This window comes from Rhineura floridana, chromosome 7, assembly GCF_030035675.1.
Source record: "Rhineura floridana isolate rRhiFlo1 chromosome 7, rRhiFlo1.hap2, whole genome shotgun sequence".
NCBI classification, from domain to species: Eukaryota; Metazoa; Chordata; class Lepidosauria; order Squamata; family Rhineuridae; genus Rhineura; species Rhineura floridana.
Genome location: NC_084486.1, coordinates 38,961,619 through 38,976,199, shown reverse-complemented (window position 1 = coordinate 38,976,199; position 14,581 = coordinate 38,961,619). Strand labels below are relative to the sequence as shown.

The 14,581-nt window shown below is 41.8% G+C and overlaps 1 protein-coding gene across 1 annotated transcript in view; it reads left to right on the top strand.

The window, feature by feature from the left end:
• ASCC1 (activating signal cointegrator 1 complex subunit 1) overlaps nt 1-14,581 on the top strand; it is a 130,750-nt gene that overhangs the window by 61,677 nt on the left and 54,492 nt on the right. Inside the window, exons 6-7 of the mRNA XM_061635293.1 lie at nt 5,470-5,606; nt 11,210-11,329. Of these exons, the coding sequence (XP_061491277.1) occupies nt 5,470-5,606; nt 11,210-11,329 (257 nt within the window). The remainder of the gene's footprint in view (nt 1-5,469; nt 5,607-11,209; nt 11,330-14,581) is intronic.

The following is a 14,581-nucleotide window of genomic DNA, read 5'->3' as shown; positions in this document are numbered from 1 at the left end:
TTGCAACAAACCTGTCAGGTTAGAAAAGTTAGTGACTGGCCCAAGAGTTTAATGACAGAGTGTGGATTTAAACTCAAGTGTCTCCTCTCTAAGTGGCTCTTTGATTACAGTTTATGGTCTTTCAGCTTGTATTTGCACCTGGCTGGGTGGAGTTGATGGTGGCCGACCTTCGGTTAGTTGGCAAGCACCTAGCTGTGCTGGGCTTTGCCAGCAGAAGCCCCTCGTCTTGGCTGAGCCGAGGCACTGCTGGGACCCTGCCAGTTCAACCAGGTCTGCTAGAGAAGCCCATCCTGGTGGGCAGAGAGCTGAGGGAAGGCCCCAAAATGGGGCATTCTGGGGGTGTGGCAGAGGAGGGGGGGGGACTTCCGCAGCATCCTCCTTGCTTTTGGAGCACTCCCATGGGTCCCAATCCAGGTAAGATTTTCACCAGCCAATAGGCCAGAGAATTAAAATGATTTCTATGTTGGTCAATGGGGAGCTCTTACTTCCCTGTAGGGATATTCGCAGGAGGCCCTGCGCATGGTTAGAAAAACCCAGCATTTGTGTGGTCTGCTATTCATTCTGTCTCCTTTACTGCAGGTGGAGATTAAGGGGTTGTGGGGAAGGAAGATGGTTGACTTTGATTAATGCTAGGGAACAGAGATGCCCATTTCTGCTGCACAGTTCATTATTGATTGAATAGCACTTTGCACAAAAGAGGTTGTGTAACAAAATTTCTGCTTCGTATGGACTAAGTGCCAAAAATATAACCAGTCTCTTTTCTTTAAAAGAAATAAAAATAAGGAGAGGTGGATACCTTAGATCTGGAACAGTTGGTGGTTTTGCCACATAACACACCAAACTATCAGACAATTTTCGTGAGTCCTTGTTTTGCAGATATGCAGTTTCTACATTATAAGAGAAAAGGTCGTCAGGACAGACACACAGATTTGCATATCATGTTAAAAATATATTTTTGGTTAAATCTAAAGCTGCAATCCTAAGCATGATTGCATGGGAGTAAATCCCATTGAACTCAATAAGGATGCCAATGATTACACCATTCTCACACAACTTGTAAAGAAACCCCACCTCTGTTATAAAAAGCATGGAATCTCTAGTCCAGCCTTTCCCAATCTTTGGTTCCCAGATATTGTGGGACTATAACTCCTATCAGACCCAGCCAGCATGGCCAATGGTCAGGAATGATGGGAATTCCAGTCCAGCAACATCTGGGGACCCAAAGTTTGGGAAAGGCTGCATAGATAATTGTTCTATGGGGCAGATTACCCCAGGCATATAGGTTTGTGTCCAATGGTGGCTTTGCTTGGTGGAAAGTGCTTCCACTTGTGTAAGATGGGATACCTAATTTTCACTGATTCCCCTCCCCTCCACACACACATCTGCAACAGCTCTCTTCACTATGTCCAGACCTTCAGGAACAACTTTTGGAAGAATGAATGTGAGGCTTAAGTAGTTTGACAAAAAATGGATACCCAGACTTGCATGAGCAGAAGCACTTTCCTATCTATCAAAGCAATCATTGGATGCAACCCATCACATTTCAATGCACTGTGCCTCTAGCTCCGCAGTTATGATGAAGTTTTAGGCTGACTTTGATTCTGTGACATTCATCGTTAAGGGGCAACTTGTTCCTTGGCTAACTCCATTAGTTACCCCACATCTGCTCTTAAAATACATAATTGAAATTAGAACTGAATTGGAAGGTCCTGAATTGGAAATGGCTTGTGGATTGGAACATGTGGTTTAAGGAGTCTTTTTCAGAACAGGCAAGTATCTAAGCTGAACTATAAAGGATGTGAAAGCGAAGTTCAATTCTAAGTTCAATATAGTATTTTAAGAGTAAGCCCCAGAATCAAAGTCATTGTACAACTAAATAAAATCTGTGAACCTGAGTAAACCCATTGAGAAGAGGCAGAATGCACTGGAATACATATATACTATATACTTATGGATATAATTTATTCTGTTTCTACTACATATACAGACTTATTACATACAATTGCTTTTTAAATGAAATCTGTCCACTATTGGCATAAATAATGACTAATTACATTGTCCTTCTGTTGCATCTGGCAAAATGAGTTTGCACCAATATGTCCAGTTGAAAGGAATGTTTTTCTTGTGTGAAGCATTATTGTTATTGTTATCATTATCATCATCTTACGTGGTACCATCAGAATTCATGGCACTTTACAGAATACAAGCGGTCAGCTTTAACTGTTCTGAGGCTATCTGACGTTTAGTTGGGCTTAGACACACAAAAGGCAGAATCCCATAGATAGAAATTGGAAGCCCTTCCAGTGGCAGCTGGTGCCCATTGAAACTGGTGGGTCGGAAGTCAGGGAGCGCAAACCGGAGGTGGAGCTGGAGTCAATGATAAACAGAGCCACCTAATTCTAGTTTTGTCCCCATCTTCTTCTCTGCTGAGTTCTAGAAGGGCAGCACTGATACTGCGGAGGAGGAAGCTGAAAAGCAATGTTACCCCCTTGGACCAGATTTAAGAAAGGAGGCAGATGGGGGATTGCTGAGGGCAGACTGAGATTGGTGGGGAAGTGCCTCATGTGCCCTAAAAGAGTAGCCTCCACTGTTGTACTTATGTGGCTCTGGACCATTTTTACCCCTTTGTTGCTGTGTCAAACCATAATTGCTGCATTTTCTTCTATGAACTTACATCCAAGTTGAGCTTAGAAACAATTTGTGAGCAATATTTGAGAATCAACCGGGGGTTAATGGTAATCTTCTTCTAGCATAATGGGGAGACTCCAAATTAGTTTGTCTCAAGTTAAATGCTGAAAAAATGTAGAATTTAGACACACACCTTGTAAATCTGCTTTAGTCCTAGATTTTTGTGAACTATCTTTCTTTCCTAAATTTGCTGTTCTTAAGAGTTGTAATGATATGCTTCTGGGTCTTTGTTTTTTTGTTATTGTTTCTGCTGGTGGTGGGTTTGTTTGAAGATATTGCCAAGTGCAGTTTAAAGAAAAAGTCATTCAATGGCACAAGGTTGACTGCTAAATAGTAAATTGTGACCTGGGGGTTTGAACAAGTTCTTTAAAGGCACTCAGAGCTGGCAAGTATCTAAGCAGAACAGCAAGGGCTCTGAAACGCTTGCAATTTTGCTGCAGGCTTTTCATTGGAAAACTTCAACTCAGATCTGTCATGTAGGTTAAATTGCAAAGAAGAAAGCAGCAGTCCTAAACACAGGTACAGAATAATCCTAATCTTCAATCTGTACTGCTGGGGTATGTTTAGGATGTGGTGGAAGTTCCCCTTTGCCCATCACCACCATGAACTCTTGCTACCAGTAGTATTCCCACTGGTGGTAGCCAGTCTTAAGTACCCTAATATGGGGGTGGGATGGAGGTAGGATGAAGCTGGGCTGGCCATGAATCTGCTGGATCCTGAATCGGTCCAAAAGCCAGAGAGGAACATGACCCAAGCCTCTTTGTTGTGATAACCTGGAGCTGGCACAGCAAATATTAGGTGAAATACTGCTCCTCTTCCACCCTACCTGGGGTGAGCAGCAGGGCTTCAGATGCAGCAATGGGTCTGCTGCTCTGTTCAGTCCCCTGCTCCCCAGCCAGAAATTAAGATTGCTCCCTTAGTACAGAGTAAAACCCATTGGATTCAGTGGGACTTACTTCTGAGTAAATATACTTAGGATTGTGCTGTTAAGACCATTGTTGCTAGAGACCTAAATAGATAGTTAAAGATGTGGAGCAATACATCTAATACTCACAGAGAATTTACAGAAAGGAATTATGAATCTTCCATTCATTAATGGGGTTTTGTTGCTCTGTACAGTAGTCTCTCTTACAAAGGTAGTTCAGGTATTTCCTGGTGATGTGCAGCATCTGGATGGAAAGCTGTTAAAGCATGCAAGATGCCTTTGATTCCTGGAAAGCTGTAGAGCAGAAATTCACCTGCTTAGGTTGATCATAATTGTAACATGAATTCTCTTTTCCCCTCCTTCATGGGATTAGATTGAATAGGCCCCCTTTCCTAAAAGCTACTAGTTTATTGCATTAATATATTTTGTCCTCCTTATATCTGTGGGCCTTACAGAAATTAAAATGAACTGCTGTCAACAGTTGGAACATAACAGACCTGCCCCCTGCTGTCTCCCCAGCTTCTGAGGCTCCCTGTGTTCATTATGGACTAAATGGCTTCTGGGGTTAGACCCATATAAAAAGCTTGCAAGAACAAACACTTTGAATTTGCAGTATATACTAAATAAGCTTTCATGCAGAAGGGGGTTAGGACCTTTTCTCAGTTTTGTTTTGGTAGCAGTTGGCAGAATGGAAGCTCTAGGGAGCTTTGTTCTTTATTGCTTTGAGCATGCCAGATGAAAGGTGGGATTTACATTTACGGTACTGAATAAAATATAACAATTTGGTCTCATTTGTCTGAGAGGGCATAGAAGGTGACAGTGATGGTAGCAACACTTTCCCAATGATATGGACAGCATTGGGAAAGGGCTCCCAGCTCTGCCTGCAGATTGTTGCCCATCTCCAGTGAGTCTTGGAACCTATAGGGACATGACTGTAGGCACAGAATATGGAACAATACAGTGGCTTGTTTAGAGCAGCCTTTGCCAATCTGGTGCCTTCAGATATTTTGGACTACAACTTCCATCAGCCTAACCTGTGTGGCTGTGTTTGCTGGGACTGATGAGAATCATAGTCCAAAACATATGGAGGGCACCAGGTCAGTATAAACTGGTAGAAAGCTTTTGAAATGTCAGTGTATCATTCATTCATTACATTTATATCCCACCTTTCCTCCAAGGAGCTCAAGGTAGCTCATATGGTTCTCTTCCCTCTCCATTTGATCCTCACAACAACCCTGTCAGGGTTCCTATAGCATGGTGGAGATTATGACATTTAATTTGAATATATCTGGGCATGCTTTTTTAGTTCTCTTTTTTATCTTTCCTGTTTGCTTTTATTGCCATGCTTTCATATGAATGTTTAATCTTGCATGTTATTCATTATGACTGCTGTTCTTCAGAACTTCTACTTCCAAAATCCATAGCTGGACAATACCTTTATTTGGACCAACCAAAATGACACAAAATAGTGGCAGGTTTTTGAGTTCTTGCCTGAGTGAAGGGTTCTAGAGACATTACACAAAACAGGGATTTTTTTGGGGGGGGGAGAGAAAAAACAAAGAAGTACAGTAATTAGCTATGAGGTCAGCTTGCAGACTCTGTTTCAAGAAGGAGATTGCAGGTTGAATAAGTCTCTCCCAGGTGCTGCAGACATCAGGTTACACACCTGTGATACTGGGATAAATAACTAACAGTTGCTCCCCATTTTTGAGAACATAAGAGCGTAGCTTGTTACCAAGATCTGTTCCATACCTTAAAAAAGACACAGATACCTGGGTGGGCAGAAGTAAAGAGGAAACATTTCCCTAGTCCAATGTATACCTTGTCACCTGAGAAGCTTCTCAACTTATCTGCAGGACTATGGTGTCAGCAGTAGCCTGTTCCAGAACCCTGCCAAGCTCCATCTGACAATTGGGACACTGGTACTCCTGAATGAACAGGAAATACAGAAGGCTCAGGATCTTCTGCAGAGGTGTAAAGAAGACTTTGTTAAGTGAGTAAAATAAAAGCATTTGGGATGTAGTCAGCTACCAAAAGGAGAAGTCTGGTTTTAGAACCGTGATACCTTAGAGGGTGCAGGATGTACCAGTTTGCAGTAATCCAGCAAGCCATTATGAGACACAAGTAAAAAGCACATACAAAACAAGGTAAAAGGTAAAGGTGTCCCTGCACTTGTAGTGCGAGTCGTTTCCGACTCTTAGGGTGACGTCTTGCGACGTTTACTAGGCAGACCATATATATGGGGTGGGATTGCCAGTTCCTTCCCTGGCCTTTCTTTACCCCCCAGCATAGGCCGGGTACTCATTTTACCGATCACGGATGGATGGAAGGCTGAGTGGACCTTCACCCCTTTTACCGGAGATTCGACTTCCTCCTTTTGTTGGAATCGAACTCCGGCCATGAGCAGAGCTTTGGCTGCGTTACCGCCGCTTACCACTCTGCGCCACGGAGCGACAAGGACCTAATTGCATATTGTTCTTGGCATCAACCAATTAGGAGCATCTCTTTGCTTGCAATCTTACCATAAAATTTCTAGCAATTCTCTTACAGTAGCTGGTGTTGTTTTATGTGAACAAAGATTGATTTTTCCCTGCCTAGAAGTGCATGAAAAATGTGATTGCCTTAGCACTTTTACACAAGCAGTCTGGCAAATAGCTTTCTCCGCCCCGCCCCCTGATGGTTGTATATCCCTGAGATTCATTTCCTAAACAAGTCCTAGGCAGAGAGCACTGAAGTCACACAAACGGTATAAGAAATCAGTTCTGAAACAATAGATCAATGATTCTACAGTGCAAGATTCGCTATAATCTACTACACAAAGCCATATTGTTTGATGTGTAGAATGAATTGCAAGCTATGAAAATATGAATCCTCCCCCCCCCCAGTTACATTTTACTTCCAAAATTGTTCCTAGATTGCAGGTTGAGACCAACAAATGAACTCTCAAGAGATTAGCATATTTTTTAACCTGGTAAATACATTTGTGGCACATGCAAAGTGAGAGATGGACAGAAGCTCACCTGTGACCTTGTTTTGGGCTTCAGAGGCACTTGAAATCAGCAAAGTGCTCAGAAGCAACAAGAAGCCTTACTGTTTCTGAACACGCCTGAAGTTGAAAGCAAGGTCAGAGATGAGAATCTGGCCATCTCTTATTTCTATTCCTTTTGTAGTCTAGTGTGACTCCCACTGTTCTCTCCTGAGCAGAAGTAGGGTGGAGAGGGTTTGATTCTGCTTTGCCAAGCTTCAGAGACACACAAAAGCAGCAAGACTTCTCACCACTTAGTGCCTCCAAAGTGTAATGTCAGAGATTTGATCCATAAGGGGAGGATTGGTGGCAATCAGAAATTTGGGCTGGCTTATTGAGGTCAGCTAAATGTTGAGGGCATCTGGCCCAGTGCTACATCACAGGACACTTGTGCATGTGTCACCAAATTGACATCAGTAGGTGACGAGAACTTGGAGCACAACAGACAACATGGGTTTTTTAAAGATTGTTTTAAATTGTTTTCAGCAAAAGGAACATACCTGCATTATTGGGAAAGGAGCTAGCTGTATGGGTTCTGCTACTATCAACAGAAAGTACATATGTAAAGTTTTCATCCTTTGCTTTAATATTTGAAGGCTTTGACTTTTCATTATGTATGAGAGAGATCCAATTGTACATACTATTTAATGTTTATTTAGTACTAACACTGTAATGTATAGTGTCTAGAAGTTATGTAGTTACTGCCTAGAAAGCTTACAATCTACATTAATAATAGCGGGCTGCTAATTTTTCTCTGTCAGTGAACCCCTGTGTATGAACTGCCTTTCGTATGATTACATAAGAAGAGCCTGCTGGATCAGGCCAGTGGCCCATCTAGTCCAGCATCCTGTTCTCACAGTGGCCAACCAGGTGCCCGGGGGAAGCCCGCAAGCAGGACCCGAGTGTAAGAACACTCTCCCCTCCTGAGGCTTCCGGCAACTGGTTTTCAGAAGCATGCTGCCTCTGACTAGGGTGGCAGAGCACAGCCATCACAGCTAGTAGCCATTGATAGCCCTCCATTAATTTGTCTAATCTTCTTTTAAAGCCATCCAAGCTGATGGCCATTACTGCGTCTTGTGGGAGCAAATTCCATAGTTTAACTATGTGCTGAGTAAAGAAGTACTTCTTTTGTCTGTCCTGAATCTTCCAACATTCAGCTTCTGTGAATGTCCACGAGTTCTAGTATTATGAGAGAGGGAGAAGAACTTTTCTCTATCCACTTTCTCAATGCCATGCATAATTTTATACACTTCTATCATGTCTCCTTTGACCCGCTTTTTCTCTAAACTAAAAAGCCCCAAATGCTGCAACCTTTCCTCGTAAGGGAGTCGCTCCATCCCCTTGATCATTCTGGTTGCCCTCTTCTGAACCTTTTCCAACTCTATAATATCCTTTTTGAGATGAGGCGACCAGAACTGTACACAGTATTCCAAATGCGGCCACACCATAGATTTATACAACGGCATTATGATATCGGCTGTTTTATTTTCAATACCTTTCCTAATTATCGCTAGCATGGAATTTGCCTTTTTCACAGCTGCCGCACACTGGGTCGACGTTTTCATCATGCTGTCCACTACAACCCCGAGGTCTCTCTCCTGGTTGGTCACTGCCAGTTCAGACCCCATGAGCGTATATGTGAAATTCAGATTTTTTTCTCCAATATGCATAATTTTACACTTGTTTATATTGAATTGCATTTGCCATTTTCCCACCCATTCACTCAGTTTGGAGAGGTCTTTTTGGAGCGCAATCCCTTTTTGTTTTAACAACCCTGAACAATTTAGCAAACTTGGTCACTTCACTGCTCACTCCTAATTCTAGGTCATTAATGAACAAGTTGAAAAGTACAGGTCCCAATACCAATCCTTGAGGGACTCCACTTTCTACAGCCCTCCATTGGGAGAACTGTCCATTTATTCCTACTCTCTGCTTTCTGCTTCTTAACCAATTCCTTATCCACAAGAGGACCTCTCCTCTTATTCCATGACTGCTAAGCTTCCTCAGAAGTCTTTGGTGAGGTACCTTGTCAAAAGCTTTTTGAAAGTCTAAGTACACTATGTCCACTGGATTACCTCTAACTATATGCTTGTTGACACTCTCAAAGAATTCTAATAGGTTACTGAGACAGGACTTTTCCTTGCAGAAGCCATGCTGGCTCTGCTTCAGCAAAGCTTGTTTTTCTATGTGCTTAGTTAATCTAGCTTTAATAATACTTTCTACCTGTTTTCCAGGGACAGAAGTTAAGCTAACTGGCCTGTAATTTCCGGGATCCCCCCTGGATCCCTTTTTGAAGATTGGCATTACATTTGCCATTTTCCAGTCCTCAGGCACGGAGGAGGACCCGAGGGACAAGTTACATATTTTAGTTAGCAGATCAGCAATTTCACATTTGAGTTCTTTGAGAACTCTTGGGTGGATGCCATCTGGGCCTGGTGATTTGTCAGTTTTTATATTGTCCATTAAGCCTAGAACTTCCTCTCTCGTTACCACTATTTGTCTCAGTTCCTCAGAATCCCTTCCTGCAAATGTTAGTTCAGGTTCAGGGATCTGCCCTATATCTTCCACTGTGAAGACAGATGCAAATAATTCATTTAGCTTCTCTGCAATCTCCTTATCATTCTTTAGTACACCTTTGACTCCCTTATCATCCAAGGGTCCAATCGCCTCCCTAGATGGTCTCCTGCTTTGAATGTATTGATAGAATTTTTTGTTGTTGGTTTTTATGTTTTTAGCAATGTGCTCCTCAAATTCTTTTTTAGCATCTCTTATTGTCTTCTTGCATTTCTTTTACCAGAGTTTGTGTTCCTTTTTATTTTCTTCATTCGGACAAGACTTCCACTTTCTGAGGGAAGACTTTTTGCCTCTAAGAGCTTCCTTGACTTTGCTCGTTAACCATGCTGGCATCTTCTTGGCCCTGGCGGTACCTTTTCTGATCTGCGATATGCACTCCAGTTGAGCTTCTAATACAGTGTTTTTAAAAAACTTCCAAGCATTTTCGAGTGATGTGACCCTCTGGACTTTGTTTTTCAGCTTTCTTTTTACCAATCCCCTCATTTTTGTGAAGTTTCCTCTTTTGAAGTCCAATGTGACCGTGTTGGATTTTCTTGGCAATTGGCCATTTACATGTATGTTTAATTTAATTTAATAGCACTATGGTCACTGCTCCCAATTGGTTTGGCAACACTTACATCTCGCACCAGGTCCCGGTAAGTCCAGGGTTGCCATCCCTCTGGTCGGTTTCATGACCAACTGGTCTAGGGCAAAGTCATTTAGAATATCTAGAAATGTTGCTTCTTTGTCATGACTGGAACACATATGTGGCCAGTCTATGTCCGGGTAGTTGAAGTCACCCATTACTACCACATTTCCTAGTTTGGATGCTTCCTCAATTTCATATCTCATCTCCAGGTCTCCCTGAGCATTTTGATCAGGGGAATAATAGATCGTTCCCAGTATTAAATTCCTCCTGGGGCATGGTATCACCACCCACAATGATTCTGTGGAGGAGTCCGCCTCTTTTGGGGTTTGTGTGTGCGCGCGCGCTGATCTGTCTTCTGCTCCACTCTCATTCCCCAAGAGATTGTGGGGGCGGAGTTTAGGTGGAAGAAAGGGGGCGCTAGCACACACACTTCACCTCAGAGATGGGGGGCGAGCAAGTCCTGAGCTTCCTCACTGTACCTCGGCCCCATCTGGGCTGAAGGTGAGATCTGGGCAGCCACACAAATAAGAATAATTTTTAAAAGGAGGTGGCAGTGAATTGAGCCAAGAAAGGCAGGCAGGCTGGCTGCCAGGAAGGAAGAAGGAAAGCAGCCTTTCCTTGCAGCCTTGCTTCTTTTTGCTTCATGAAAAGCCCTCTCCTCTCGTTCTGAGTAAGGGTGTCATCAACAGTGGCAGTGCAAAGAGACGGGAGTCGGTGATAGCAATCCCCTCTTTTTCCTGGTAGCTCCACCCTCAGCCTCCTTTGGCATCTGCCACGTGTTTTATAGGCAGATGCCTGCCCTTGGTGCACCTGAAAGACACATTGACGCTTCAGCAAAAGGCCTCCCCTCTCATTTGGAGCACGGGGGAGGTGCCATCGGCAGTGGGGAGCAGACAGCATCCAGGGAGTGAAGACATTTTAAAATAATAATAATAGTAGTAATTCATTTCTTTACTGTTCATGGCCCCCTCTGGGTTACTTCATGGCCCCCAGGTTGGGAACCACTGCTCTATGGTAGAAGGGTAGGTATTGCTGGGAATTTTGCGGTTTATCATTTTACTTTATTATCTTAATATTTACATTATGCTTTTCTATGAAAAAAGCAGCCCCAAGCAGCTTACAAAGGGATTGTTTACAAAGGGTTAAAACAATCAAAATAGTGAAAAATAAAAATCAGTGCATAAAGATGAAGTTGCAGCAGCGCTAAAATATATCAATTGAATAGAAGCAGTCCATAAACCTCCATTAAAACTAGGAGAGAAATGGTGATTTGGTGTAGTCTAGTGTTGTTGAAGTAGTGAAAATATGCAGTTGACAAATAATCTTAAATATGAACAGGGTTTTACGTTTTTCTTCTTCTTTCATAAAGCTCAATTGCAGGAGGCAAACCGCTTACTGTGGAAGTAGCAGGTATAGAGTACATGAATGATGATCCAGCCATGATAGATGTTCTATATGCAAAAGTTCACATGAAGGATGGATCCAACAAGTAAGTTTTCCCTTGCATTTTTTGGTATTCATTTTCATTCCACAAAGACAGGAAATTATATCTGAATTTGCAAAAGTAATATAATATCTCTCAAGAAGGCTCTCAGCTTGATTGTTTCTGCCAGAAAACATACCACCAGACATCCAGAAGATAAGGTTGTTATTCCCTCTCTGTAGGCAAAGAAAGGTCTGTAATAAGTTTGCTCTTGGGTTGATAACAAGTAGCATTACAGAGAGAGATAATTAGAGTATCTACTTGTGCAGTTTTTGCTTAATCTTAGTACTTCTGAAAACTAGAAACTGTTTCCATTCTCATTAGTTTTAATTCCAATAAGTGATTGAAAATTTTACCTCTGCTAGCAGTAGCTGTGCTCACATGTAATGCTAAATCATGGTTTAGTACTATGTGGGTGAACCTGAACCTGCCCAAAGAGCATGAGGAGCATCAGGCTCCTCTCCCCTCTTCTCCTTCCATGTGGTCAGGCCAGTGGAGGATGACTTTGTAATGTTCCTCCCACTGGCACCACCTGTCAGGCTCCCACCCATGGCTCCCACCAGGGAGAAACGTAGTTTTTATTTTTCTTTAGCTCACCCTAGCACAGATCTCACAAGATCCCACTGCTAGGCAACACCACCAGCCACTCTCTGTTTCACAATATTGCCTTAGGACTTTGCCTTAGTCCCCTTCCGGCTTATTGTTACTCTGTGTCTGGGTGCACTTGCAGGCCACAAACTTTGTATCTTTGTGCCTATAAAGCCTACAGCCCTGGGTTGCCCTGGATACTTGATGATACACTATCTCTTCACCGCTGCCACCATTTGATACTGTTTCTCCACCTTGGTAAATACCCTGCCCACCCTTCTGGTCTGTGCAAGCCCCAGCCAAGGATCAGGCTTTTGGTAAACCAATAAAATATTTATTTATAAACACCAGGAAATAACAAGATTACTTTAGGAATGTTCAAGCGTATGGTTTCATTTAGTGTCACTCTTTATGTTTCCAGTCTTATATATTCTGCCTAAATACCAGCCAAATATAATCCAACCCACAACCAACTCCAATCCACACTCCACAACCAACTGACCCCCTCTCAACTATCATCCTCTCATTTATACCTTCAGCCACTCAAACGCTCAGCCAATCATCATACAGCATACTCCAGCATTCTAGCCCATGTACTCCCCCCTCTCACTCAGTCACTTACCATATATCGCTTAATAAACCCGCACTTACCATATTTACAATTATCAAACTATAGGGACATCACAGACTTCAGCAGAATTTAGTTTCGCTTTTAAAGAATCCCGGCTTAGTGTTACATTTGAAACAGGGATTCTGGTTTAAAACATACCCTAGTTAATTTAAAAACCCACTTTCATAACCCACGGTTTGAACTTTGCATGTTATGCAGTGTCATAGAATCTCTGATTCAAATGTAGTGCTGAGTCAGGATTTTCAAAAGTGAAACTAAATACTGCTGAAGTCATCCTGGCCACTTGGGAGGAAGGGAGGGAAAAGGACAGGTAAGCTCAACACTTTTGCCTGGACTTGTTTAGGTGTGTCTACACAGTGCTAAACCATGAGAATGCAGCCACTGCCTGTGCAATTGTCTGCTCAGTAACATTGTTAGTGCAATTTTCTAATGCTGTTTATTTTGTCTACTACTTGCATGTTCATTTGAATGTTCAATGAATGCTCATTTACTTTGTATCCATTGTTGTAACTATCTTCCTTATGAAACATAGTTTAAATGTAGACCAGTCCATTTCTGTTGTTTTTTGTTTCCAAGTGTATATTGAATGTTTGAACGCTTTCGTTCTTGCCTTTGAAATATTTCTGTGTTTCCTGAAAGAAGCACCAGAGTAAATAATTATGGCAAAATTCAATTAACAAAATTTTAATAGATCATTTCAAATTAATCTTTAGCTTTTGCTAAGATAAAGACTACCATGTTTCTTTACTTCAGCTCTCTGCCTTACAAGGAACCTGATTGGTACAGTCAGTGCTAGGGACAGATCCTTATCACTTACGGCTTTTACCGTTTCAAAGGGCGAGTGGCCATTCTTTTACATCTCTCACTCTTTAGGTATTAACCAGATTATGTACTACCAAGACCTACATAATTAGTCTGATAAGAAAGCTGAGACTCTAAGGATTTATTAGATGTACTCCATACATTCCATCTTATGGTTACGTAAATGTCAAATTATGAGTTTGGTAACTAATAGTAACATATTAGTTACTATGATACATTACAAAAATCTAACCCACTCTTTTGATGGTATTTAAAGATATCTAGCCAATTGATCCATCCTATATATGGCAAATATCCTTCCTGATTTTTGTTTGCTTCTGAATGGTTAATTCTTCAAAGCATAAGAGTTCCCATTTCCCATTTCAGCCTTGCTGATGTTGGAGAACCTCTCTATTTTTTATTTAGAAGAGAGAGACAAGAGATAAAGGAGGGGAGAGAGAGATAACGTTATGCTCTGATGGTTCCCATGTAGCAATGACTCTCATTATAATTCATATTAATTTGTCTCATTTCTTTGATTAATTTTATAACATAATAAAGCACAATTTTCACTTGAGCTATTTTGTTAATTTGTTTTAGTATCATCTGTAATGATACTTCTTTCATTTGTCATCACTGATTTTAAAAGTCACTGATGTATCACCAGAAAGCAAATGACAAAAAGCAAAACATACGATTCAATCAGTAAGACTAGAAATTGGCCAATAACTGCTTCAAAGAGACAGCTCAATGCTAGCAGGCTATAGCATTAGCTCATCAAGAATTGTCAAGGAAATGGTGACCAAAGAGGGAGAGGGAATAAGGTTATTATTGTTCCATCTCCAAGCAAGACCTAAAGGGCCAAGGTGGCAAGTTAAAGCTAGGAGGCGATGAAGTAACTGGCAGATTGTGTTGCTAATGGGCTTATGGACAAGATTGTGTAAGACTTCACATTTGTGTGATTATCTCCCATTTCAATGGACAGGAATGTTTGGTTTAATAACATTCTCTGTCCATGGTGCTGTGAATCTTGCTCAGTGCTTTAAGGAAGGAACAATATGGAAGAGCTGTAGGGCGTTAGAAATTTGTCTGTCCTTTAGTGTGCACATTTAGCTTGCAGTTAAAGTGTGAATTATCACACTTTTGTGCAGTGGGGCAGGGGGATTTACTTGTAGGTTCTAGTAGTGACAAGTTCCATACACTTCACAAACTTACTGGTTCCCTTCTTTAACTTCTAA